The 26,553-nt window shown below is 39.4% G+C and overlaps 2 protein-coding genes across 3 annotated transcripts in view; both read left to right on the forward strand.

Moving 5' to 3' along the window:
- The first annotated feature begins 41 nt into the window (after positions 1-41).
- On the forward strand, positions 42-22,778 carry LOC142502098 (lecithin retinol acyltransferase-like). Its single transcript, XM_075612940.1, has 3 exons — positions 42-861; positions 18,830-19,014; positions 22,661-22,778. The coding sequence occupies exons 1-2, from the start codon at positions 331-333 to the stop codon at positions 18,845-18,847; spliced, it is 549 nt and encodes a 182-aa protein (XP_075469055.1). The 5' UTR covers positions 42-330; the 3' UTR covers positions 18,848-19,014; positions 22,661-22,778.
- LOC142502090 (lecithin retinol acyltransferase-like) overlaps positions 19,015-26,553 on the forward strand; it is a 52,805-nt gene continuing 45,266 nt past the window's right edge. Inside the window, exons 1-2 of one of the 2 annotated variants that reach the window (XM_075612931.1) lie at positions 19,015-19,557; positions 22,661-25,364. In XM_075612931.1, the coding sequence (XP_075469046.1) occupies positions 19,024-19,557; positions 22,661-22,813 (687 nt within the window). In that variant the 5' untranslated portion in view covers positions 19,015-19,023 and the 3' untranslated portion in view covers positions 22,814-25,364. Of the gene's footprint in view, positions 19,558-22,660; positions 25,365-26,553 lie in introns of those variants that run through there. The other variant, XM_075612921.1, reaches the window with a different exon arrangement.

The raw sequence follows: 26,553 nt of genomic DNA on the forward strand, positions 1-26,553 counted from the left end.
TTGTACGAAATGTTTCTGCTGTTTGCTGTGCTTTATCCCAAACTCTTTAATTGCTTTGGTAGCATAGAACATAAGCTGATTGTTGAAAAGAATATCCATTTGTTAAAGGTTGCTTAAATGTAGAAGGGTTAATGGTATGTTAATAGTGTTTCAGAAGGGCGTACGTTTATTCCTCATTAGGTGTACTTAGTAGAACTCACAATTGTTCATGAGAACCGCCTACATTTTAACCAATCCTATTTAGCTGTTTAAAACACAGGTACCAACCCACATGCTAAAATAAAATCCAGACATTAAAGCTACAACAAATTCAGCACCAAATAGCAGAAGATGAAGAACCCCATGTTGGAATTATTGTCTTTCCTTCTGGACAAGATGTTTATCTTTCTCAACTTTAAATCCACTTGTGCATCAGTAACAGACAAAAATGGTAACCGTTATGAGTTGTCTCTCTTCGAAAGAGGTGATCTTTTGGAAGTTCCAAGGACTCTCTTTGTTCATTTTGGCATTTATTTAGGAGATAACAAGGTGGCTCATTTGATTCCAGATATTCTTACAGCTTTTTCTGCTGACAAGTCTCGCATTAAGAAAGTGGTGTCCAACAAAAGGTTGATTATGGGTGTCCTGGCTAAGGTAGCCAGCATCCGAGTGGACACAGTGCAAGATTTTGCATATGGTGGAAGCATAATACTTAACCACATGGACCGCAATATTAGGAATCCACCCCTTCCTCTTGAAGAAGTCGCCCAAAGGGCTGAAAAACTGGTGGGATCCACATCATACAGTCTGCTGTGGAATAACTGTGAGCACTTTGTGACTTACTGCAGATATGGCATCCCTGTGAGCTTTCAGACTGATAAGGTAAATTGTAAATTGTGTCTCAAAGCTACTGTAAACTAACTATTTGCTTGATAATTTATCATATATATGGCATCTTATTTTATATTATGTAGATATAGAGGTTACAAAATGTACTGTAGCAATAGAATATTTATTTAGAAAGCAAACTCTACATTTGTAGCTTTCCCTTAAGGTTGTGGCTTTAAAAAACAATCTCCCTCTAAGGAGCTGTACAGTATTTTTAATTTAAATATATATAACGATTTATTTGAATATGTAAGGGATTATAAAATAAAGATTGTGAAAAGCTTTCTACAAAAGTAGCCCATTGTATATATTATTACCCATCTTCCCCATCCTCTTTTACTCTCTTCACCATCACAATCTCCCTTTTGTCTCTCAAGTTACCTCTTATCTGTCTGATTTATTTCTCTCTACCAGACCCTAAAGTGTTTCACCATCTCCGACTCAACGTCTCAGATTCCTTCTCTTGCCTGTTCACTTGTGGGTGCTTGTAGTACTTGTGTAGTAGAGCAAATTTAAATCAGTAAGGGGTCCGATTAACAGAAACATTAGCTTATTAGAATGTTTTCACTCACAATCGTGATAACTAGCCTTACAAATACAATACAACCTGTAATCATACTGTAGGTTGTAGAGAAGCACAGAATGCTAACATTGGGGGATCAACTTCTGGTGCCTAGAGTTGAAGATTAGGGAAAGGTGGTCACTGCAGAAAAATGTAGTGATCCTTTGCCAGATTAAGAAGAAATGTAATTATGCAATTCTCTGTGAACTTTAGTTTAGATTTATTTAACATTTATCAAATATAAACAGTTGATTTCTACAATAAATATGCTCTTCTTGAAAAAGAAAGATAATCTGTGTGTTGATTATAAAGTCGTGGTAATCCATACAGCCTCGTACCATCACACTCCGGCCAATGGAGTGGAGTGAGAGGAAGGATAATACAATATATACTGTTATATATGTGTCATGTAGGTCTGTATACAGAGAAACGGGGAGAACTGCACCTTTGTAGTGGCAGAATATTGTGTGCAAAGTGAAATCTTCTCCCTTTTTTTTTTCTTCAAACGAAAGCAAGAGGATTATACCGTATTAGTCAAGAAAACATTCCTGTAAAAATTTCACTTCTAAATATAGCCAAATACCTACAAAAGGGCGCACAAAATGAAACTCAATCATACAAAAATGTTTAGTGTAGGTATAAGTGGTCTAAGAACTTGGAGGTGTTGCACAGGTGAAGTGCACCCTAATCATTTTCCTGTGGAATTTTTCTTTGATTCATGTGGGGCATTTCTTTGCCCCAGAATTGCACAGCTTTTGCCTTCATACATTTTGGGTTAAAGTTTTGAAACCATTCAAAGTGCAATGACGGGCAATGATGCAGACGGTATGGGGGAGGCAATATTCCACACCAGATGTAAAGGATCAAAAGAGAAACAAAAAAAACCCTCTAAAACTGTGTAGCCCAAGCCATTTACACAGTAGGTTCAGATTGTGTAATTCATGGCACCTTAGTCCAGTGGCGTAATTACGCCTTAAGGGGGCACCGGGCGACGTAATGACTGCATCACGTGTTGGCACGTTCTTACCATGTGATGTCGTGTCGCCATGACGACGCAGCATCGCATGACTCCGCAACGCTATGGAGGAAGGCTACTGTGGCCCCACTCTCTGCCGGGTAATCGGTTTCATTGCTGTGGGGAAGAGTGCGGCGCCTCTGTAACTGCTTAGAGGGGGAAGAGAGAGTCATCAAGAGTTCGAAGGGAGGGTCCCAACTCCCTTCTGGCACCCACTAGCTGGGGCATCCCGGGCGATGGTTACGCCAATGCCTCAGTCCCTCTTTGACATATAAAAATATTAGTAAGTGAGCTTGCCAAAGTCACAGTATACTAGTGCCAGGTCAGTAAGCAGAGTCTCCCATGTCTGAGGATGGAGGATCTTTGGTGGTGCTTCAGATTTCAAAGAATTAGCTTTATGTGAACTCCCTGTTAAGAAAGAATGTAAGTTATTGATCACAGAGAGAATAATTACAACAAACAAGAAGCAAAACGGTATAGTTAGTGATTGAACTCCTGACAAAGGTGTGGTCAGTTTTGAACTGCAGACAGAAGCATAGTATTATACTATAACTCCTGATGAGGGATACCCCGGCTGTGTTTCCTAAAAAGGTTTAAGAAGGTCTGGGATTGAGTCTGTAGTCTGTAGAACGAGACAAAGAAAGCACCGGCACTAAGTCTGGTGCAGCGTAACCAGAATTTTCCACCTGTAGGAATGTTTTGCTAAAGCAGAGCTGCCTTTCCTTCCCATCTTCTCACCCAGTTGATTTATAACCGAGGCCACTCTATAAATACTGTACATGCAAATAGAAAACAGTCAGAAATTGGACTGACAAGCTCTAAGCTCATGGTTACTGTGGTTTGATTTCAATGTCAATTAGCTGAGGATGAAACACTGATATATTGCAAGCCCTGTGTAAAGCAGGGTATTGAGGCTCTTTAGTTTCTGGATATATATTGGCGTGACAGAATTTTCCTGCTGTTTAGAGTGATGCTATCTTTTAATTTTGTGTATAAATTTGGAGTTATCAGAGTCTTATTCTATAACCCTCGATAAACCACTTATTGAGGCATTTTAGCTGAAAAGGCATCGTTAAGTGGGCGATAAAGGCATGAATCGCCATTTTTTTCAGCTGTCAAAAAAAGATCGCCGGGTGAGCGGTGATAAGCCACTTATCAGCAGGTTCTGAAACTCGTGCAATTCTAGTAGCCTCGATTTGTTTATCAAGGCTAATCCCGGCTCTAGAATGGCGAGTTTCTCACAAAATCCTCACGCCAGGAAAAAGTTGCCATGAGGCTGCTGAGAGGCAGTGAGAGGACTGCATCAGATTCATGCTGGGAGTCTCCAGGGCTGATACCCATTAATATGCATGAATGCAATAAAAATGCATTTACAGGCAATGTTTTAAGTTTTTTGTTGTTTTTATTCATTTGTCAGTTTATCACTACTGGAGTGTTCATTTTGTTCATACCCCATGTCAATAAAGCTTTTGTTATTTTGAATACCGACTCTCGTGCGCTGACGTCATAGATCCAGCGTCATTTGATGCACCAGAAAATGGAGGGGATTGATGGAAGCGGCGCCGATTCAGTATTTAAACACTCCGGTAAGTGCTTGTTTACTCACCTTGATAAAGGGCTTTATGGCCTATATGTCTGTTTTTTTGATCCAATAAACAACTTTTTCACTTTGGGAACGTTTTCTCTGTAATCCATTTTTTTCAACTTGGATGTAGTGCTCTGCTTTTTTTTCCATTTTTCTCTCACATTGGTAATACACCTTTTTATGGGAATGCACCTCATAGAAGAGATATGGTAACTTGAGTTCAGAAAGGTGAAGGGTCCCTTAGCAAGTGATGAGAAGCAGGGTAGGACTATGGAGTATATTTTGCATGGAACTTTCAGCTGCTGGCTTCAATGATCCACAATTTTGGTAAGTATGGTACTGGAACAACCAAGAAAGTTATAATGGTTTGCTCTTATATTTATCATTGGACAATAACTAAGATACACAAAAGAAATATGGGGTGAGAACCAGGGGCAAATTCAATGGCACAATAATAAATTCCCCTATCTGTACTCAAAGTGTCCCCATTTTTATCACACTAGTAAACCAGATCTTGTGTCTATATCCTATTAGGAGTTGTCCTGGAGAAGGTTTAACGTTCTTTAATGCAGCAGTCCAAGCTGCCATTTAAAAATAAATTCAAAATATCCCCTTTAATATGTGCATCAATACAATTTACATAATTATCTTTAATTAGCTAAGCTGCTGATCGATCAGTTCTCCTATGATCGATCAGCGAAAATTCAGCTCGGGTTCACTAAGTGACTGTCAGTGCAGCAGAACAGGACCAAAGATGCAAAGTTCTGTGGGGAAGATCATGTGACCAGTCACTATACAATTGGTGCACTGCTAGAGAGAGAGCAGGGCTCAAAAAGGGGCGTGTCAGAGCCTGTTTCAGAAGAAGAGGATGTGACTTTGTAAATGGTTGCTATAGAAACAAAAAATGCTTGAAACATTCTAATACATTAAAAATTGAATTTCATAGTTGTTAAAAAAAAATGCTACAAATATTTTCTCATGTACAGAACTGATTAATGTAAAAAAAAAAAAATGTAGGATATTGCTTGGTCTGCATTTCTAATGTCTATCTGTCCAAGGACCACCTAGAAGATTTTCTTCTTTTCTCCTAGTCAAACTGGGGTTCATCATATAGACATTTGGGCTTTGTACCCTCCCTCACCCCTCCATGCCGAGTATGGTTTTTAATCCCCAAGTCCTCCACATTCATCAGGAATGATTTAATTGATTGTATTTTCTGACACTACTTGGAACTTGCCTCACCCATTGGTATTCTGGTGTTCTGTTCCTCTTTGGGCATTGACATTCTTATAATGGTTGGTTGTGTGACACAACATTGTTTTCTGTAGGGACTTGTCATAACCTGTGCAGTTCCTGTTCAGCAGTTCCCGGTACAAGGTGTTTGTCTGTTTTGGAAGAGTAGCGCATTGCTTCAAAATCCTGTTGCAATAGATAGTTTGGAGACTCCTAGTAGCATGCTGAGTGGATGACACAAGCAGCCCACACCACCTGTAAGTGCTCCTAAAATAGTTAACATTGACCTGCTGGGTGATTTCACAGTTAGAATAATTTTTAATAGTTGCGTTTTTACATTTTGGACAGGAAAATTATCATACTTTTGAAATTTTCATGGATAATGTTTGGTTCTGGGGGTCTTACTTGTGAAGTTTATAGAGATAATGTCTGAAACTTCACAAATCTGTGTCTAATGCTGAAAATAAGTTATTCATTAAAGCTCCAGCACCTAATGGTTGTATGTATAGCTTACATGTTTATGTGTACACAGAACACAAAGAGATGGGATGTTTGTGTATACAAATCTTGACTTTAGCTCCTGGTGTCTTCAGGCTTGGGCAAATACATCATTTTCATAAAGTTCATTTTCAAAGGTGCTCTCATGCTGGGTGAATTGCTGGTTAATTGAGATATTTCCTTTCAATATGGTACATGAAGGTAGTCTCAGTTACCAATATTATTAAGGGCTGTTTGTCACTAGTAGTGGTTCTTTTGACAACCAATTGCTGTAATTTTTCTCCCGTTTCAATTTGTTCGCTACTCAAGACTTGGGCCAGAGGTGGTCCTAGACGTATGCTGTCATCCTATCTTTGGATATGAATCATAATGAAGAATAGATTTACCTTCAGAAAAATACAGAATAATGAATTCCTTTGAATTGGTTACTGATAACATTATACAGTACTATTAGTCATGGTGTGAGTAAGGAAACTTTGAGCACATGGCTTCTGACTCATTCTGCCTTGAAGAAACATGATCAAAGTCTATTGGCCAATGTAGTGGTATTTTATATTTCCTTACATTACTGAACCTCCCAAAGCTTGGCACATGTAAGATGCGTGCTGCAGGTTCAAGCCAGTTGCAAATATCACTAAGCCAGGTCCTCCAGTTTTATCTAGGAAGTCTTCTGTCATCGTTCTGTATATGTTTTCCTGTTACCCATTCTTTTCAGTTTGTAGATTGCGGGGGAATTGCCATCGGACACATAGGTCAGTGGGCAATCCAGCATTTGCAATGTCATGTTTTACCCTCATATCATTCAGTAGTTGCACACATCCCTGTTGTGGGTATTCTTTTATAATTGCTCAGGTGTTTGGCTTAGGTTTCTTTGGTTCATTGGTGTTTACTTGGTTTTGGAGATTTTGGTCTTTCTTTATTGACACTGGAGATTGTTTTAAACTAATGAATTTATAGTTTCTGACCAGTTTATTGGATAGGGTCCTAATTAGGAATGTTTATCGAACTGAAAAATATGTGCATGTTTTGTTTGTTTTATTCTGTTTCCTTTGTCCTTCCATTACTTGGTCCTGAAGGAATAGCTGGTTAGAGGAGAAAAGAAGGGAGTCATAGGAGGAAAGAAGGAATCCTTACACGGGCTGATGGAACCTGATTCATTTGAAATGTTGTCCTTCTCCAGCTGGGCAGAGCTTAATTTCCTAATTGTTTGAACTGACACAGAGGGACTAGAAGAAATAGAATTATCAGTAAGAAACATAGTTTTTTCCTCCATACTGATGGGGCAGCCGTTATTCGAACGGATCTCGAATTGGAAGTCGATATAATCCCCTAATTCTCCCCGGTTTTGGCGCATTATTTTTGTTGAAATGACCGCGACGCAATAGATGCCCAAAGCAGGGACCCCTGCTGTGTGAATCATACCGGCGTCTGCCTTTGTGTAATAGACGCACAGTAAGAGAGTCTGAATCAGTCACTCTACCTGCGCACCTCTCACAGGCGATCGTGGGGGTTTTATTAAAATTCTAAAATTAGAGTTTTATAGCAGGGGGTCTCCTGAGCTGAACCACATTGATTTCAGGTCTGGGGACCCCCTACTTCCCGAGTTACAGGCCCCGTTATGGGGTGCCGGTACACCCGCCATGTTAAAATCCTGCGGGATTATCCCATGGCTAGGGTTTCCAGGTGGCTTCTCCAAAAATACTGAACACAATGGTTAAAGGTGCGTTGCGCTCGACACGCGCACGACACACACACCTCTCTCTGTTCCATGCTGTTTTGTCCTCTCCTTTGTCCTCTCCTAACACCTCATCCTGATTGGCTGCTGCTGGATAATACAGCCAATCAGGATGGAGGAGGCTGCCCAGCCCCCTAGCAACAGCCCTCCTCTCTCCCAAGCCGGTCAGGTTACTATGTCCAAAGAGGTAATACCAGACACATACATGTCCATTATTACCTCTAATTTTTTACTGGACGGCGTGTCCAAATACAGGACAGTCTGGTTCAATACTGGACACCTGGCAACCGTACCCATGGCAGAAAAGTATTTTGAGCCCTCTAATACCTGATGGGCTTTCAATGTATAGCAAAGGATGGTCTTCAGGATTTAAAGGGGTTAAAAGACTGCACAAAGATCCTACAACTACTCTACTTACCCTTTCTCATACCAAAGAGGCTAGTAAGGCAGTGCTTGGCATTGCCTGGCATCGCCTTACTAAGTCATATTATAAACCGAGGGTCAACTCCCACTTCTAACTCCGGGGGGCCTAACCACCGTCCCTAGGGCTCCAACACCCATTACTCACCCACACCATCCCCAGGCCAACACACCTAACAACCCCTATCTATATGAGTGACTTGCAGCCCCGTCAGCAATAGCTGGCTAATAGGCTGTAAGCCCTTGAACAGACACAAATAAAACCTAATATAAACCCTTGAGTAGATATCAATGCAAAGATGATTCCATATGATTGGTTGCCTGACCATGTCACCCCCAAACTTGACAGGCCCTGTAAGAGGTCCACACCCTCCCAAAATCTCAGTGCTGAAGAACTGTCATGTAACATACTTCTGATATACATTCCTATGCTTAAACGCCCTCTTTGCTGCCATTCAAAGTCCTAATTAGATCAACTACACAATGTCAGTGCATACAAATACAGTATGTCCTCAGAGTTCGGACACACCTTTTTTTGGGCCTCTTTAATCTTCACACTTTAACACATCAAACTATCGGTGTATGTATGTCTGTAAGTGACAGCTCCAATCCCTAAATGGATTCAGCTCAAGCAAAATATTAGCTAATGTAATAATAATGTATTCACAGGCTGAGATTGTTTTTTGTAACTATTGTTCTGTTGTGATATGAAGGCATCCAATATAATTACTTTAAAGACAGAAAAGTTAACTAAGGGCTATGGCATGTTTATCAGCTTAAATATAGGTGATTGATGCATTTCTAAGTAAATAAGAAGTAAAAATATGTCAATTATTTTTGATACATTTAATGTTTCCATGATATTCAAATGCTTTTTAGAAAACGTGTCACCATCTGTCGGTCTCTGTTAATAATGTTTGTGAGTCATAGGCCTTCTTCTCGTCAGTTAATGAATTAATGATTGCGGCTTCAAGCTTCCCTGACAAAGAGAACAGGCTGACCTGTCAGTTCTCACTGATTTCTGGAAAATCTCACTGATTTAGAGTCAGTCTTGCTGATTTTTAGCACAAGCCTCATCTACTTCAATTTTTTTTTTATTTTATTTATAAAAATATTTTACCAGGAAGTAATACATTGAGAGTTACCTCTCGTTTTCAAGTATGTCCTGGGCACAGAGTAAAACAAAATAATACATGGTTACAAATACAGTTACATACATGAACAAGGTATACATTATATACAAGACATTGCATGCACAGTTAAAGAAAATATATATTATGAGCGTATGAAACAGTTACAGACCAGATTCAAGTGTGAGACAGCCTTAGATTTGAAAGAACTTAAGCTGGTGGTGGATATGAGAGTCTCTGGTAGGTTGTTCAAGTTTTGGGGTGCACGGAAGGAGAAGGAGGAACGTCCGGATACTTTGTTGAGTCTTGGGACCATGAATAGTCTTTTGGAGTCTGATCTCAGGTGATAGGTACTGCATGTGGTAGGGGTGAGGAGCTTGTTCAGGTAGCTGGGTAGCTTGCCCAGAAAGTATTTGAGGGTGAGACAGGAAAGGTGAACTTTGCGCCTAGACTCTAGTGATGACCAATCTAGTTCTTTGAGCATTTCGCAGTGATGTGTGTTGTAGTTGCATTGGAGAACAAAACGACAAATTGAATTGTAGAGGGTGTCAAGTTTGCTAAGGTGGGTTTGAGGAGCCGAGCCATATACTATGTCTCCATAGTCAATAATTGGCATTAGCATCTGCTGTGCAATACGCTTTCTGACCAGGAGACTTAGGGAGGATTTGTTCCTGTAAAGTACCCCTAGTTTGGCATAGGTCTTGGTTGTCAGTGTATCAATGTGCATCCCGAATGTTAAGTGGGAGTCAAACCATAAGCCCAGGTATTTAAAACTAGTGACAGGTGTTAGGGTGGTTTTAGCGTTGGTTCTAATCAGGAGCTCAGTCACTGGAAGCTTTACAAATTTAGTCTTGGTCCCAAATACCATTGTTACAGTCTTGTCAGTGTTTAAAAACAGTTTGTTTTGGGAAATCCAGTTTTCGAGTCTCAGAAAGTCAGACTGAAGTATGTGTTGAAGGTCAGAGAGGCTATGGCTGTGTGCATACAGGATTGTGTCATCTGCATACATGTGTATTGAGGCTTCCTTACAAGCTGTGGGAAGATCATTAATGAACACTGAGAAGAGTAGGGGCCCCAGAACAGAGCCTTGCGGGACACCACAGGTGATATCCAGGGGGTTGGAGTTAGAGCCTGAGATGGACACATGTTGGGATCTTCCTGATAGGTAGGACTGAAACCAGTTTAAAGCATGTTTCCCTATTCCAGAGCTCTGGAGTTTGTTAAGCAGGATAACATGATCAACTGTGTCAAAAGCCTTTGCAAAATCTAGGAATACTGCACCAGTGAGTTGTCCCCGTTCCATTCCGCACTGGATTTCATTGCAAACTTTTAGCAGGGTAGTTACGGTGGAGTGTTTGGGACGAAACCCAGACTGGAATTGGCTAGGGAAATTTGTCTTGGTGTAGAAATCGCTTAATTGGGAGTGGACACATTTTTCCATAACTTTGGATAGAATTGGGAGAAGTGAGATTGGCCTGTAGTTTGAGACAGTGTTTTTGTCCCCACTTTTGAAGATTGGGACAACTCTGGCAGTTTCCAGGTCTTAGGGATATGGCCTGCAGACAGGATAGAGTTGACTATGGACGCAATTGGTTTTGCAATGGCTGGGGCACCAAGTCGTAGGAACCTAGATTGTAGTAAGTCGGGTCCACATTGGCTGCTTAGTTTTAGTTTGAGGAGCGCTTGTGTAATCTCCTCTTCAGATACTGGGCTAAATTGAAAATTGTGGGCAGTGTTGGGAGGGGGTGGGACTATAGGGGTACTCCCAGGATGAGATTCAGGTTTGGGGTTTGTGCTGCGTTTCGCTAATAAGTTAGTGGCACACCCCACAAAGTAATCATTGAATGCATTTGCAATGTCAGTGGGGTTTGTCAGAGTAATATCCCCCTTAGTGATATTACTTGGTTGTTGATGGTTAGGAGGCTGGAATATATTGTTGATAACCTTCCAGAAGTTAGCTGGGTTTGATGTATTTTGGTGGAGATTGTCAGAGTAATATTGTGCTTTTGCATACCTTGTTTGCCTTGTGCACACGTTCCGCAGGCATCTGTAGTGATTGAGATCCTTGGTAGTGCCAGTTACTATGTAGCTTTTCCACAAGGCATCCCTGAACTGGTAGAGTGCTATAAGGTCAGGTGTAACCCATGGAAGGTGGGCCCCCCGTACCCTTATTTTGCGTAGTGGAGCATGGGTATCGCAGAGTTTTAAGAACTCGGATTGGAAATAGTCGAGCGCAGAGTCAGGGTCGGTAATTAAATCGATTCTGTGCCATGGGCAGTTGGTAAGGTCATCCAGAAACTGTTGTGGGTTAAAGTTTTTAAATGTTCTAGTGAGGAGAACTTTAGGGCTTGAATGGGGCGGTTTAATTTTCCTTACACAGTACACTATTGCATGGTCACTGAAAATATCAGGAAGGATACCAGAGGATTGGATTCTGCTGGGGTTTGAGGAGAGAATCCAGTATAGCAAGGAATGGTTATGAGATTTCAGGTTTATCCGTGTGGGTTGGGAAATGAGTTGTGATAGGTTAAGTGACTTGAGTTGTATCTGGATTTTGTGGTTTTTAGGGTCAAGCCAATTGAAGTTGAAATCCCCTAGAACTAGCAGCTCACTCTTCTCATTCAGAGAGGAAATGGAGCCAAGAAATTGGGTGATATCAGTCAGGGATTGTAGAGGGGCTTTAGGGGGGCGGTAGATGCCAGCAAGCAAGATGGGCTTAGAAAAGGGGAGGCATATTTTGCCAACTAGAGTTTCAAAAGGGGGTGGACTTGGTGGGCAATTTAACAGTGTAAATTGTAAGGTGTCTGCAATATAAAATAACACCCCTCCTCCTCTCTTTGACCTATCTCTCCTAAAAATGGAGTATCCCTGAATGGCGATATTTGCATCAGGGGTTTTAGAGGATAGCCATGTTTCTGTAAGAACGATGGCTTTGGGTTTATGCATAAGGCACCATGCTCTTAGTTCATCCAGTTTGGGCAGCAGGCTCCGGATGTTTATATGGGCGACAGATAGCCCTTTTTGGAATTTAAAGGTGGAATTCTCAGGGGCATGGGACAGAGCTGAAATGGGAGGACCTGGGTTAGTTTCAACATCACCTGCTAGAGAGAGTAATAGTATGAGTAGAAATTTGGTTAGTTGTTTGCAAGTTGTAAATGTGTGGTGTTTGCCTGTTGAGTGAGCAGTGGTTGGTGTGCTGGTTTTTAGAGTTCTCCACCAACATTCAGTAGATAGTGCAAGGCTTCTGAGTAGTCCAGGGTGTATGGTGATGTTGTGTGTGGATCAATGGGTTCTCACAGCTTAAAACAGTACTTTTGCATAAAAATGAAATTTTTCATCCCCGACCAACAAAATCTCACTGATTTCAGTCCTCTGAGGTTGACATCTCTAAGGCCGAGGGCATGCTCAGCGCTTACCCGCTGAGCCGCGCTCATGCTTACCAGTGAGCCCCTGCAGCGTCAATGAGAGCAGCTTTAGCAGGGGCTCCGCAGGCTTGCGGAGGCGTAGCTCTTAAAAATGTTTTAGTTTGCGGCTGAGGGGAGCGATGGGCCAGTCACATGAATGGTTCGCCCAATGAGTGCGAACCAGCTCCGTGACGTCACTGGCCTGCCCCCAGACACGCCCCCAGACAGCACACGGACTAAGGCCAGGGAAAGTCCAAGCTTTCCCTCAGCCTCCGCGCGCCTCCCCACGGCTGAAGTCCCTATGGACTCAGCCTAAGGCTGTGCTTATAGTGCTTGGCAACCGCGACGGCTCTCCAAAACAAATCAACTGAATCCGTCGCATGCGCTTATAGTAAGAGCGACGGCGTGACCAAAAATTTTGAAGCCAGTGAAATTTGATTTTTTTTAAGAGACAGTCGCCACATGTGACTGTCTCTAAACCAATGACAGAGCGCTGCCCTCCTCCTTGGTTTAACTTTCGCCTGTGGCGACAGTGATGTCATCGGTCGCGTCGCCGGCACTATAAGACAGGTTCACAGAATATTGAACAGGCCATAGAAATTATATATACTTTTTTAATTCTCACTTATTTTCTTTGTTTCTAAATTAATTTTGTTGTCATCATTAGCCAAACAAATAAAAAAGGTAGAGCAACAAGCATCAGATAAGATTGGAATTACAAACTGGTAGAAATAAGGCACATTCATTTTTCGCAATAAACAAATAAGTAAAACATTCACTTTAAAGGTAATTAATTTTTCTAAGGACACCAATAATATTGATAAGTTGATTTATTTCTTTATTGGCTGCTATGTAGGTCTGTCATTTTGAAACCACATAAATGTGTTAGCTTTACAAATTGGGACTAAAATCCTAACTGTGAAAAGCTTTTGTTAGATTGCAATTAGAAGCGCACTTATTACGTGAAGAATAGATGGCTGTGGCTCCAAAGGCACAGTGACGAGGACTTAGTTACTGTACATTTAAAGAACACACAATCCCTCTAACCCTAGCACATATATGTGTGTGTGTGTGTGTGTGTGTGTGTATAGGGCCCTTACAATATAAGTCCTGCTAGGGACAGGCACTGGAAGGGTTAATTCCTCATGAAGGCCTAGTTTGCTATTACAGCCTTGGATAAACTTACTGTATCCATGGGGCGGGCCTAGCAACAACCTGAGAGTGTCAGCGTGCGGGAGAATAATGGCTGGGTCGCATGAGGTTAATGTGATGCCTGTCAGTATCAGACCTGCCCTGTTATGGGGCAAGGTTACAAGCCCAACCCCCGTGTTATATACTGGCACTCTCCCAGAAGTTAGTGAGTCTCTTCCCTCCCCCTGTGGAGTGGGTACCTTCTACCTTGTATCCCATCAGGGGATACAGAAAGAGCTCAGGAGGAAGCCTAGATGGGCCCCAAGACTTAAGGTGACCTTCAAGGGAATCATGGAAGCTGTGACTTCTGCTGTAAGACAATAAAGATTCATGGAACCATCTAATAGTGTGGCTTACTGTCTGGGCCATACAAGATGGTTCAGTATGGACCATCCTGGGGATCCAGGATCCTCGCTGACTGGAGGCACTGCCAACTGAGAATGAAGCACCCTGAAAGCCTGTCCTGATATCTCTCCATACCCCCGTGGAGCAACTCAGAGCCTTTCTGGATTACCAACAGGTATACACAGCACCATAAAGACACAGGTATCGACCCAAATCTCCCATCGGGTGGGGGAAAAGGTGCTATAAACATATATATAAATATATTGGGTATTTTTCTCTTTTGTTGTATACATTTGGCCATGCCCAGTAGCACTCCTTTTGACACAAATATATATGATATGATGTGGTGAGTGCTGCGGTTAGAGCTTGCAGGGATTGTGTGTTCATTAATTGCCAACTGGTAACAGTTGTTTGGAGGTTGGTGGCCCCTCCTCCCTGGGTTTAAGCTCACTCCTCCCCCCTTTTTAAGTAGCAGGTTTTCCATGTACCTGTGCAGGACAGGTCTATTGAGACCTTTCTCCCTCCACTGTAGAGGTAAAAGAATATTCACAGGTACTGTTAGGACCTGCATACTAGTCATGCCGTGATTGCAGGCTTATAACGCTTTGGCCAAGGAGTTTTAATTAAATTACCCTTACTTGGTAACATACTTAAATAGTTGTATTCTCATATGTATTTTATGTCACATTGGGGATTTTTGTCATTTGTTGTTTACTGTATAATTAAGCAGTTATTAGAAAATCATTGGGGAGAGTACAAACAGTGACAATTAAAAGAAATCTACTACATAGGACTGCCCCTTAAAGGAGCAAATCATGGGGCCTTTTTCCCCCCACATGTTTGAAGCAGGGTGTCTCCGGAGCTGAACCCCATTAATTTTAGCTTTGATGACCCCCTGCTCCCCACGATACAGGCCTCCGAATGGGGTGCCGGTATCTCGTCAAAGTGTAAAGCACCTGCATCACGCGAGCCAGTAGGAAGCCCAACCGGATGACATCACAGCTTTCTATTGGCCTGCAGGATGCAGGAGCTTTGAAAAGGGGTCTTTACGTGAACCTTGCTACCCAGCCGGAGCGGTTACCAGCACCCCCTACAGAGGTAAATATCTCCGGAAGCAGAGGGTTCCTAGAGCTGAAATGAATGGGGTTCAGCTCTAGAGACCCCCTGCTTCAAACCTTTGTTGAAAAATGTCAAGGAAAAAAAACCGGCATGGATTGCTGCTTTAAAAGGTAACTTATTGATAACTATTCTTACTGTCAAGCTGTGCATGTTCCCGATAAGCACACAGTGTCACTATTTGGCATGTTTTGAGTGGCTGTTGTAGGATGATGACAAACACTGAAACTATTCTGCTCAATCCTTTTACATGGTGATCTCTCTCCTTTTTTTTCCTCAGTAAGTGTTAATGTTAATGACATATTCTGTAAATTATATTATTATTTAATTTGTCGCCCATGGTATTTCACTGCAGAATGTGTTGGCATCTAAAAGTATATACTAATAAAAATAACAAATGTTACCTGGTCTGAATTATATGGGACATCTAAAGCATATTGACGTTCAACTCTTTCATGAATAATACAAGTTTACGAAATACAACGTTTTACCATTTGCTTGGCTGTTCTGTCAAGAGAATACCATTAAGTCAACTCACTTTCTTGATTGCTTTCCTATAATAGGCAGACTGAAAGGAAGACTACTCTTAAGGATATTTTATCTGTATAGTGCAAGTGTAGCAGTTTAGTAAGGGGTCAAATGAAAAGTCAGGACATTGGGTCCTAAAAATCTCCCAAGCCACAGGACGGCGTGAAAGGTGTCTGCTTCCTCCTAACATCTCGGCCAAAGTTTTAATTGGGAAAAAAGATTTGATGTAGATTGTCATACCTTCTAGTAATTTCTTCATAGATTAAATTATAGCATACAGCACTTTTAAAACCTTCTAGGTTCTTCGGGTGCACTGCGTCACAAGCTCTGCACACTAGAATTACATCTAACATCCACTAAAAGGTGTCACACAATACAGAATCTGCATTTCTCCATGACTAATACGGCTACTAGAACTGAACTACATCTTGGTAAAGAGGATGTATCCTTATCATAAAGGCAATAGAAGGTAAACTTTTGTGATCACTTGCTAAGTTAACAAAAGGAAGCATACAAATGTTTGGTGACAGTGTGTTGGCCGGGTCTGAGGGAAAAGCTGTCCACATACAACGAGATAAATGATCAAGTTTTCCTTTTCTCCAGATCTCAATAGCTCAGTCATTTTTCAGGTAAGATGAATGTGTCTTGCCATCTATCATTTCTTCTGGAACGTCTGGGAAGTAGAAGCCCTGTGGGTTAGTGGTGAATTTGCTTGGCTACTGATGTTATTAGCTACCGACTGGGGAGCTTTGTTGACATGACAGAGCTGCCCTTTTGTGAGCTTTGTTCCTGGGGTTTATTCATTTACATAATGGATTAGCATTTATCAAAATGCACATTAACGGATTGCTCTGTTTTTCTGTCTTTCTGGTTGATGGATTGAAACAAGAGTCTGATCCTCCTTTCCGCAAAAGCAACAACCACTAGTACACAAATATATTTATACTGTCAAATATATTTTGATACCATAATATTTGCCATTGTTGCTCTCAGAGCATCCCTGCCTACATTGAGGGGATTGAACATATAAGATACATGTATAAGGTTTATATTTAGAGAAAATACTTGTGTCGTTTTTAAAGATGCTATACAAACATTATTTGTATTTATACTTTCATGTTTGTTCAGTAGAATGAGGCCCATAGGCCACAGCTAAATCTTTTACAGATTAAGTAAATATAACTACCAGTATATAATAGATGTGCATTATTTTGTATTTATACAACTTAAATAAAACAACTTCTCAGCAGTCACCAATTCTGTGCATAATCATAGCACATCCTATAAATGTTTGGCAGAGAATAGGTCCTGAGAATGATATACATGAACAGTTTTTAAATGTAACCATTTTAGCACCTGGCATAATTACTTGTGCCTGCACAACCATGGTTTTGTCGTATTTTGCATTATGTTACAGCTGCAGTAAGTTATTATCAAAGCGCCAACATATTCTGCAACAAAGTACAATGGGAGAGACAATGGGAGAGACAAAATAATATACTGTTGTACAACAGGACAATTGCAAGAGAGATTGTATCAGAACGATACAGTGAGTAAAGACTCCCCTATGCAGAAGACTTTATCACAGTGGTTTCCAACCTTTTTTGGGTTAAGGAACCCTAAGTGAAATTCTGAGGAACTCCAACTCTCTCTAACAGCGTGTCTGAGATCAGATGCATTGTAAATCTTTCTGTATTTGGTATAAATTTAAAATGACCTGAAAATTCCGGGGATGCCTGGGGAACCCAAGTGTTCCCAGGAACCCTGGTTGAAAACACTGCTTTATCATATAGGGAAGTTCTTGTTGAAGTGGGTTACCTTTAAATGAATCACCTTTAAAGGGAGGGAAAATAAAATAGTGCAACTAATAGCACTACTTGTATCTTTGGAGTGAATAACATGATTCAAATGCCCCCATCAGCACCTGTTTTTCATGAGCATGTCACATTGGTCCTTGGTGCCTCGGGCATTGAAATTTGATTGGAATTTTTCTAAGGCAGGGGTTTATTTTGCCTGCAAAATGCTACAGTAAAATAGTGTTGCACAGAACTGTATAGGACAATGTATTATTGTTATATGATGGTGGTGGTGCTGGGTAAGCTTCTCGGTGTAAAACTATTAGTCACCACACACACTGGCACGTGCACAGGGAATAAACTTGTAATGCCGTTTCTCAAAAAGATTTCATTTAAATATTTGCTGATACATAAACTGAAAATGCATTCTAGACAAATGCAGATATCTCCTTTATACTGTTATGCAATGATCCCTCATAGACTGACATATAAATAGAGAAATGGGGTCAGAGAGATTAACAGAGAGAGATAGAGAGAAGGACAAAGAGAAAGAAAAAGGTTTACCTGCATCAATATCCTAATTAATAATTAATAATGTGAAATCTTTATTCTTTTACGTAGAATTTTTGAAAACCTACCCACCAAATTTTGGTTGTCTTGCTTTGTGCACCAAATACAGAAATAAGTCCCAACAGCAAAGCAATTGCTCTTGAGGTATGGCCCAGTTTAAAAAATATTGGAACCCGAGTCTTACCCAGACAAACATTTTTTCACTTGCATACTTTTTTTTATAGTATTGTAGGTTTACGCACTCAGAAGCATATAATGGGGCTTGCACCCAGCTTTATAGGCTTTTGGGATCACTTACAGGTCATTAAGCAGTCTTACAGTGGAACAGCTTTGAGCTGCAAAACAGGGTTGAAAATGAAAACCAGCTGCTTTGTGACCAACATGCCCCCAAGTCCCATTTTGCAAATGAGAGCTAATTTGCACTGCAACTGATTGTTGAACTACCTTTTTGTACAATTGCTATAAGGAAATGTTAACACTCATACTCTACTAGTGCACGCCATACTCAAATGTGTAGTTCCACTCTTGGATCACTGGGCAGAGACAGTACTGTTGCATAGCTAATAGCAATGTATGAAAAGAATTTAAAATCCATTTATTCCTAATTGATATATTAATAGATTTATAGTAGACGATAGCAAAAAGTTGTTAGTAGCTGATTAATACTTTTCAATGTGACCTCAGTATTAGCCACAATACAATTCTGCTTGTTATAGTTCAAATCATTTTGTAAATTAAATATGCAAAATAATATGTGATTACATTTTTTTTTTTTTTTAAAGGGTCAAAATAAATAATAATTTCACATTATAATAAATATTTTTTTTTACACAGTCTTTTGTCGGTATATAAAAGTTCTGACACAATGAAAGTGAAATGTGCCACCCACATTAGTTTTAGCCAATTGCCATTGGCTTTACCCTGTGATGTCAAGAGATTCTCCCCCATGTGGCTAGCAAAAAACACAGATTAGCCTAAAACAAATCATTGCTGTGGAAGTTCGTACTCCAAAAGTAAAGGTGAGCGTGATGAAAACCCTAATCTTAGGGATGATTGTCTTCCTTTTTGAAAAATTATTTATTTTTGCAAACTTAAAAATGTTTAGCCTGACTACAAGGAAAAATAGAACTAGACGGCATGGTGACGTGTGTTTCCTCAAAAGAGGTGACCTTTTAGAGGTCCCAAGGACCCTGTTTATTCATTTTGGAATTTATTTGGGGAATAACAAGGTGGCCCATTTGATGCCAGATATTCTTCCAGCTCTGGTAGACGACACGTGTTCGACCCAGAAAGTGGTGACCAACAAAAGGTTGATAATGGGTGTCCTGGCTAAGGTAGCCAGCATCAGAGTGGACTCAGTGCAGGATTTTGCATATGGTGGAAGCATAACAGTTAACCACATGGACAGCAGCTTCAAGACAAAACCTCTTTCTAATGAAGAAGTAGCTCAGAGGGCTGAAAAACTGGTGGGAGCCACATCATACAGTCTGCTGTGGAACAACTGTGAGCACTTTGTGACTTACTGCAGATATGGCATCCCTGTGAGCTTTCAGACTGATAAGGTAAATTGTAATATTGTGTCTCAACCAAAATAACTATTTGTTTGATAATTTATCATATATTTTCTTATGTTATTTTATGTAGATAAAGAGGGTTGAAGATGTAACAATAGTAAATAACGTATAAAGAATGATTTATGTTAACATATAAGAGACTATAAAACAATAATTATGAAATGCTTGCTATAACATTAAGATCGGTGGATAGTCCCATCTCTCCATTCTTTCCCATAGTCTTGTGTCCTATTTCAACCTTTCAATCTCATTTTGTTGCTCAAATTACTTCTTTTTATATTACACTTTCTTATCTTTCTCCCAACTGAAGTAAAAATCAGTAAGGGATCAGTTTAACATGTAATCATTAAAAAGAACAAACGTACCTTATCTATTTAACTTTTCTACATTGATTTAAAAGAGTTGTTTGAATGAATATATATATTTTTATATATATATTGCAACACATGGAGAAGGAGACCCACATCACGCACTCTGATTTATCCCCAAAAATATAATAGAAATGTATTAAACCAATTAATAAAAGAATAAAGATGAAAAAAAAACGCAGATTAAGATCAGGCGGGGACCTAAAGAAAGCCTCAACAATGCAAAATAGATCAAATACTATTGTCCCGATAGCTTACTTTAGCCTTAGTGGGATATATTTTGTATTTTTGAGGTTTTCTTTAGGTCCCTGCCTGATCTTAATCTTCTCTTATTAATTGGTTTAATTATTTGTGTGTGTGTTATATATATATATATATATATATATATATATATATATATATATATATATATATATATAAAACACGTCTTGGCTACTAAAAGAAAGGTTACAAACTCTCCTGGGCAGGTTTTAAAAAATGTAATTCATGTTCCATATATATTTAGCATTTTTACAAGACCTTCAATTCAATCACAAATCATAACATCATAGTGGCGGTTAAAGCTGCAAAGTATCGTGCATTTTATAAAGCTGCCTTTTATTTGCCAAAGAAGAATGCTGCTTGTGTTTATTGCTTTCTTATGTGAAGCCTACCAGGTAATGCTACTTCCTTTGTGACAATACAGGCTTATTGTAAATAACCTTTAACCTTTCCTAATAGTTACAGAGTTCCTGTAGTTACAGGAGACATAAAATCCAGGCTGAGTTAAGCAGTATCTGCTAGAGGTCCTGAAGGTGTTACTTCCTTGTAATTCCCCAATAAAGTGATTACTGCACATGGGCAACACTGAGTTTAAAGCATTTCCTGAAGCTCTTTAAATACAAATTAGATGTAGTCCTAACTAAGAACTTTATTTATTTGTCTATCTTTCTTTCTCTCTCTCTCTTCTATGATTCACTTTGCTTTCCCTGTCCCTGAAATCTACTGGGAAACCCTCCAGTAAATCTTAACAAATATTGATGCAACCTGATGTTATTGGGGCTTTCTCAAAATAGAGATTTTTATCGGAGATCTGCTTTTTGTATACGCACTGTGGAAATCTGCAGTGTATCTTAAATGTGCATAACATTTTTCAATTAAAATAGTTGTGCCAGGATTTTACAATTATATGTGTGGGGCTGCACATTTTGTGCAACATCTTTATAGTATGTGAAACTGACCCTTGGTTCTGAGCCCAAAATGTTGCAAGTGTAGATCCAAACTCAAACAGAGAGATAGAAAGAAAGCAATCTCTCTCAGCCCTATTTCGGGCTCTGGATCTCCCAGTGTTGCGATCCTTTGCAGATTCCTGCAGCATCTAAGACTGATTTTCCATAAAAATGTTTATCCCTGAGACGCTTTGTAAATTATCTCGCGAATCAGCAAAAAAAAACAAACATTTTTAACAAACCACTTGGTACAAAATTCACACGTTTACTCTTACATATTGAAATGCCTAAAGCATGATGTTATTTACGCAATACAATCTCGTACAGAGCAAATAAAGATGTTGTAGCGACTTCATCCATTGTCTTCCAGCAATGAAAGGGTTAAAAATTTATGTTTGGCTGGCTCCTATGGCTACTAAAGGGTGACAGATGAGGTGTGCAGGTTATCTATAACTTTAATATTTCAGTTAATAATTATGTTTCACATACCCATTTTATCGTAAGCTCCCAATATCCCAAGATAATATTTGTTTTATATTGGTTTATATGACACAGCGGCGTTTAGAATTTTGATTAGCGGGTATCTTTCCCTAAATGGCAGGAAAACAATATCTAAATTTAGTCAAGACTATAAATAGAGAGTAGAGAATTAGCTGAATATTCACTATGTAAGATGGACAAAAATTGATCTTGTTGCCTTTTTTTACTGTGTGGGTGTGTGACGTTTATAAAAGGACCGAAGGGAATGGTGTACCTTATCTATTGTTTTTTTATTTAGACATTTTTCCATTTCTTACACTGTTATGGAACTGGATCATCCATTTCCTATTGTGGACTGAAAACAAATTCCAGTGGGATATTGGATTGATTGAGGCTTTAAGCATGTGCGTAGTGTGATTCTGCCTACACCCACTACATGGTATTTCAGTGCTTTTTTTTTTAGTGAGGGGTAATTTGTTGCTTCACAGAGAGTATGCAGTGCTTGCCTAACCCCTGGTTTTTCAGGTTAAATATTTTTATATAATTAGATTGTAATGTTCTTTTATTTATTCTGATCAAATACTTCAAACTGAAACCGCCCAATCATTATAGAGAAATATTGATCTCAAATAATATGTTTGGGGCCTCTTTCAAATGGCCATCAATGAGTACTGTTCTATAGTGTAATTCAGAACGGAGTACTGGTGGTACCACATTCCACGTTTCCTCTGTTACAGTAGGTATGAGCATGCAACAAAGTACTGTAGCAATATACCCCCCTTTCTCAAGTTTATGTCGATATACTGAGCAGAGTAAGTATTTGGGGCCTAAACTGTAAAATCTGTCACGCATAACTTCAATTGCGGAGCATCCTAAAAATGATACAGAATGTTTTCAGTGGGTGAGCTCTTTCACTTTATAGCAACTCCATTATACTTTAGTATGTGGCTCTAGTGGTGTTAGCTTACTATGAGTATGTACATCTGAATACCAGGATATCTTTACTTAGTTGATAATATTGACTTTATTTTCCAGTTCTGTGAGACTGTGAAGAGGATTATCCGAGACCAGAGAAGTGTTTTGATTTCTGCTGCTTTGGGGATAGCTTCAATACTCTGTATGGGTTTGGGACCTTCTACCACCCTTCCAAGCCTCCTTATAACCTTCTCACTGTGGATGGCAAGCTAAATACAGGAGATAATTACATGAAGTCAATATACAAAATTTACGGAATCTGACGTTGGCCTGCAGAAGATTATTGACTGAAAGCTCTCAGTCGCATACTGTCCAGTCCATACATAACATTGCAGTGCAGTTCTATCCCTATATATTCAACATGTAAGTCCAAGTACAAGATCACCTTCTGGATAAAAAAGATACCACAGAAAACAATAGACGCTTTGGGGAGGATCTGAATTAAAAAACGAGTAAAAATAGCACAAAATGTATTAAAGAAACGAATCACATTTCTTTCTTTGGAATACTTTTCTTTGATATTCACAATGCTTTTTCTTGCTTTAGTATTTGACAAGTTTTGCAGTAGGGTGGACTTTGATCAATAGCTTCCTTTGTTTCTTGTTAATGGCACCATAACTGGACTGAAATTCTAACCTTTTGAAGATTGTGTTATTTTCATCTGTATTTGTGTGTGTTTCTGTACGGCTAATTATTACTGTTTATTTGTAAAGCGCCAACATATTCCATGGCGTGGTACAAGGAGGGTACAGAGATCTGATAATTACAGAAACAAAGTTACATACAAATTGAAATAAGGACAAACATGAACAAACAGATGCAGAGAGGTAATGAGAGCCCTAATTATAGAATTGAGTGTACTGAATCCAGCGCATATGTATCATGTAAAACATGATATTTTAAAAACAGACATATTTATAAACATTGTCTGTAGAGGAAATTGTAATTCCCACGTTTCTAGCAGATAACTTTTAATAGTGACCTAACAGTGTATAAGATTTGCAGAAATCTTCAGACTTCGTTTTAATGACTCTCCTCTTGGATAAGAAGCTTTCTTTAATATTTGTCCATGTATGAATATTGATTTGAATATGTTTTCAACTGAGTCATTATTTTGGGAAGTCAAAATAAGACCCCCCTAGTGCAAGAGGGGCCTGCAATGCTTTCCAATGCCATAAACAGTCCATCTAGCACAGTAATAATCATAAGAATATCATGTATCCTGTGGTTTGACTAATTCCTACAAGGCAAGCTTTGCACTCCCTTGTTGATGGCCTTGGGGAATAAACTCATACATTTGATGTCAGGTTTACACCAGCTGAGATGGGCTGACAAACTAATGTTAGGAAATACAAATATTGAGACGTATAATTATAGTATGCATTTCAGATAACCCCTACTGCTCTATGTAAACTCTTTCAATTACTCAAGATGCACTCAGGCAAAATCAAAGCAACTTGATTTGTTGAGGGAGTACATATGCCAAATTACTCAGTGAGCTTTCCCATAAGTAGTTTTAACCGTAATGTCTAAATATTAATCATAATTTAAAATAGGCCCATAGTACTTTGGCAGCATTTGATTTACACCAAGTGTGTTGGCCGCACTAATACTGCATGGGACTGGTTATGATAGAGATAAGGAAAACAACATGGGGCATTTGTGTTGTAGCGCACACATACTGTATCATTCGTTATTCTTAGCACTTTTACTGAAACATATAATGATTCATCTGCATTAGTTAAAAGACACATACATTTTTAACTATGAGTAAGAGTGAATACACCTTTTACTACCATAGTCTCACTAGATTGTTATTTATATTGTATAGAACGGGAGTGGGCAATTTCAGTCCTCAAATGCCACCAACAGGTCAGGTTTGCCGGTATCTCTGCTTCAGCACAGGTGGTGCAGTTGAAGATTGAGCCACCTCTGCTGAAGCAGGGATATCCTGAAAACCTAACGAGTTGGTGGCCTTTGAGGACTGGAGTTGCCAACCTCTGGTATAGAACATTTAAATGTGCTAAGTAATGTTGTAAATAATTGCCAGCATTTAACAATGAGAAGATAGTCTATAGCAAATGTATTTGCTATAGAATATTTCCACAGTTAACCAGTTTCGATGTTTTACTTGATAATACCTATTCATTTTGTCATGTTTTCAAAGTTGATAGACTGAAGGTGTGCCATCAATAAATATCATTGTAAGTGTGATCTGCTAACTTTGTCTATTCTCAAAAGAAAAACGATCGGATTGAAAATGTGATGCCTGTAGTTGCAGATGGTTATGGATTTTCTCTCAATGGTCCACATATTCTGTCTCTCCTGTTTAAATTGTTGACAGTCTCCGGCTTTATAACAACTTAACAAGCAAGGGTCATCACTTACTACAGTATGCCCCAGTTTTTACCTCTTGCAAAAATCTCTATAGCACTTTATGATGAGCAAAAGACACCTATTCTTCCATCTTGACATGTGTCTGTGAAGCCATATTTGTATATTTTATTATTACATTCTATTTTTTTGTAAACAATTTAGGAATTGTGCTTCCTTGCAATTCTCTAAATGTCTTGCAAATGTATAATGCAATATCAATAGCCTCCACACGAATACACAGAGATTGTGAATGTGATGAAAGTTTTAACACACACAGGCACAAACATGTATAAAGCATTAAAAGGGTGGTAGGGTCCAATACTAAAAGCTACATTTGTATGTTCATATTTTAGTACAACTACAATAAAAATGGATTTTCAGATATTTACCACATCTGTGAGTTTCATCTGAACAATAATGAAGTCTACTCGCCTTGGATGCACAGGATTGACAATCGGTTGAGCACCCGGTATTGTTTGTAGCCAGAAGAGCTTTCCTGGGTGTCAGGGGCATGACCCTTCTTGTGACAGAACAGTTGTCTCTAGCTGATGGACAGCACACATAGTATAAGAGGGAAGGCAGCACGTGAACCAACTCAGTAGGACATAGCAGAATAATCATTAACAGTGTTTAGCTGTACCACTGCTGCTCAAATCCCTCTTTTACTTGTGGTAGGTGTGGTATTAGGGTGTTTGGGCTGTTATCTGCCTTTAAATTGGACACATCGTTTTCAAGTAAGTATCTTTATACTTCCCCGTTTAGCCCAGATTCACTAAAGGGTGCTAAGCTTCACCATGCGTACACTCACATTCACTTAACTGGAAGCTAAGATGTGCTAAAGTTTAGCGCCCTTCAGTAAATCTGGGTCTTGGTGCCTGCTACAGTAACTCTTAGTCTCCCCAAAAAGCACTCAGGAAAACTACAGTACAGTAGTGTTTTTTAACAGGTGGTTCCTTTGAACCTTTTGGGTTCCCTGGGCATCTCTAAAGGGATCCCTGCAATGTACAAGTCATTTGAAAATTGTACCAAATACAGAAGAATTTACAATGTATCTGATCTCAGACAGGCTATTGAAGAGGGTTGGGGGTCATTACAATGCATCTCATCTCAGACGCGCTTTTAGAGAGGGTTGGGGATTCCTTACAATGCATCTGATCTCAGACGCACTATTAGAGAAGGTTGGGGTTCCGCAGAATTTCACAATAAAATTCTAGGGTTCCTCAACCAAAAAAAGATGAAAACCACTGCTGTACAAATATTGACACAATTTTATTTGAATATAAATTGAGATAAGCCACATTGTACTTATTTGTTGAATTGAAACCTATCTTACAGCTCTAGCCTGTCGGCCTTGTTGACAAATTAACTCTTGTCAGAATTTGTGTCTATTTCATAATTCATATACCAGACTGCAGTATGTTCAAGTTTTAAATGACAGCTCTTCTCCACGAATAAAGGACATTTGCTGAAAATAAACTGAAATGCACGCAGTGCTTGTGTCTCAGTGGAAAATGTGTGTGTCTGCATTTCATTCTCTCTGTGATATGCCAAATGACTCCAGCCATTGTACGGTGCAG

This window comes from Ascaphus truei, chromosome 1 (genome assembly GCF_040206685.1).
Source record: "Ascaphus truei isolate aAscTru1 chromosome 1, aAscTru1.hap1, whole genome shotgun sequence".
In the NCBI taxonomy this organism is placed as follows: domain Eukaryota; kingdom Metazoa; phylum Chordata; class Amphibia; order Anura; family Ascaphidae; genus Ascaphus; species Ascaphus truei.

Coding starts and splice junctions, on each gene's coding strand:
- LOC142502098 (XM_075612940.1), top strand. CDS start 331: ATGAAGAACCCCATGTTGGAATTATTGTCTTTCCTTCTGGACAAGATG.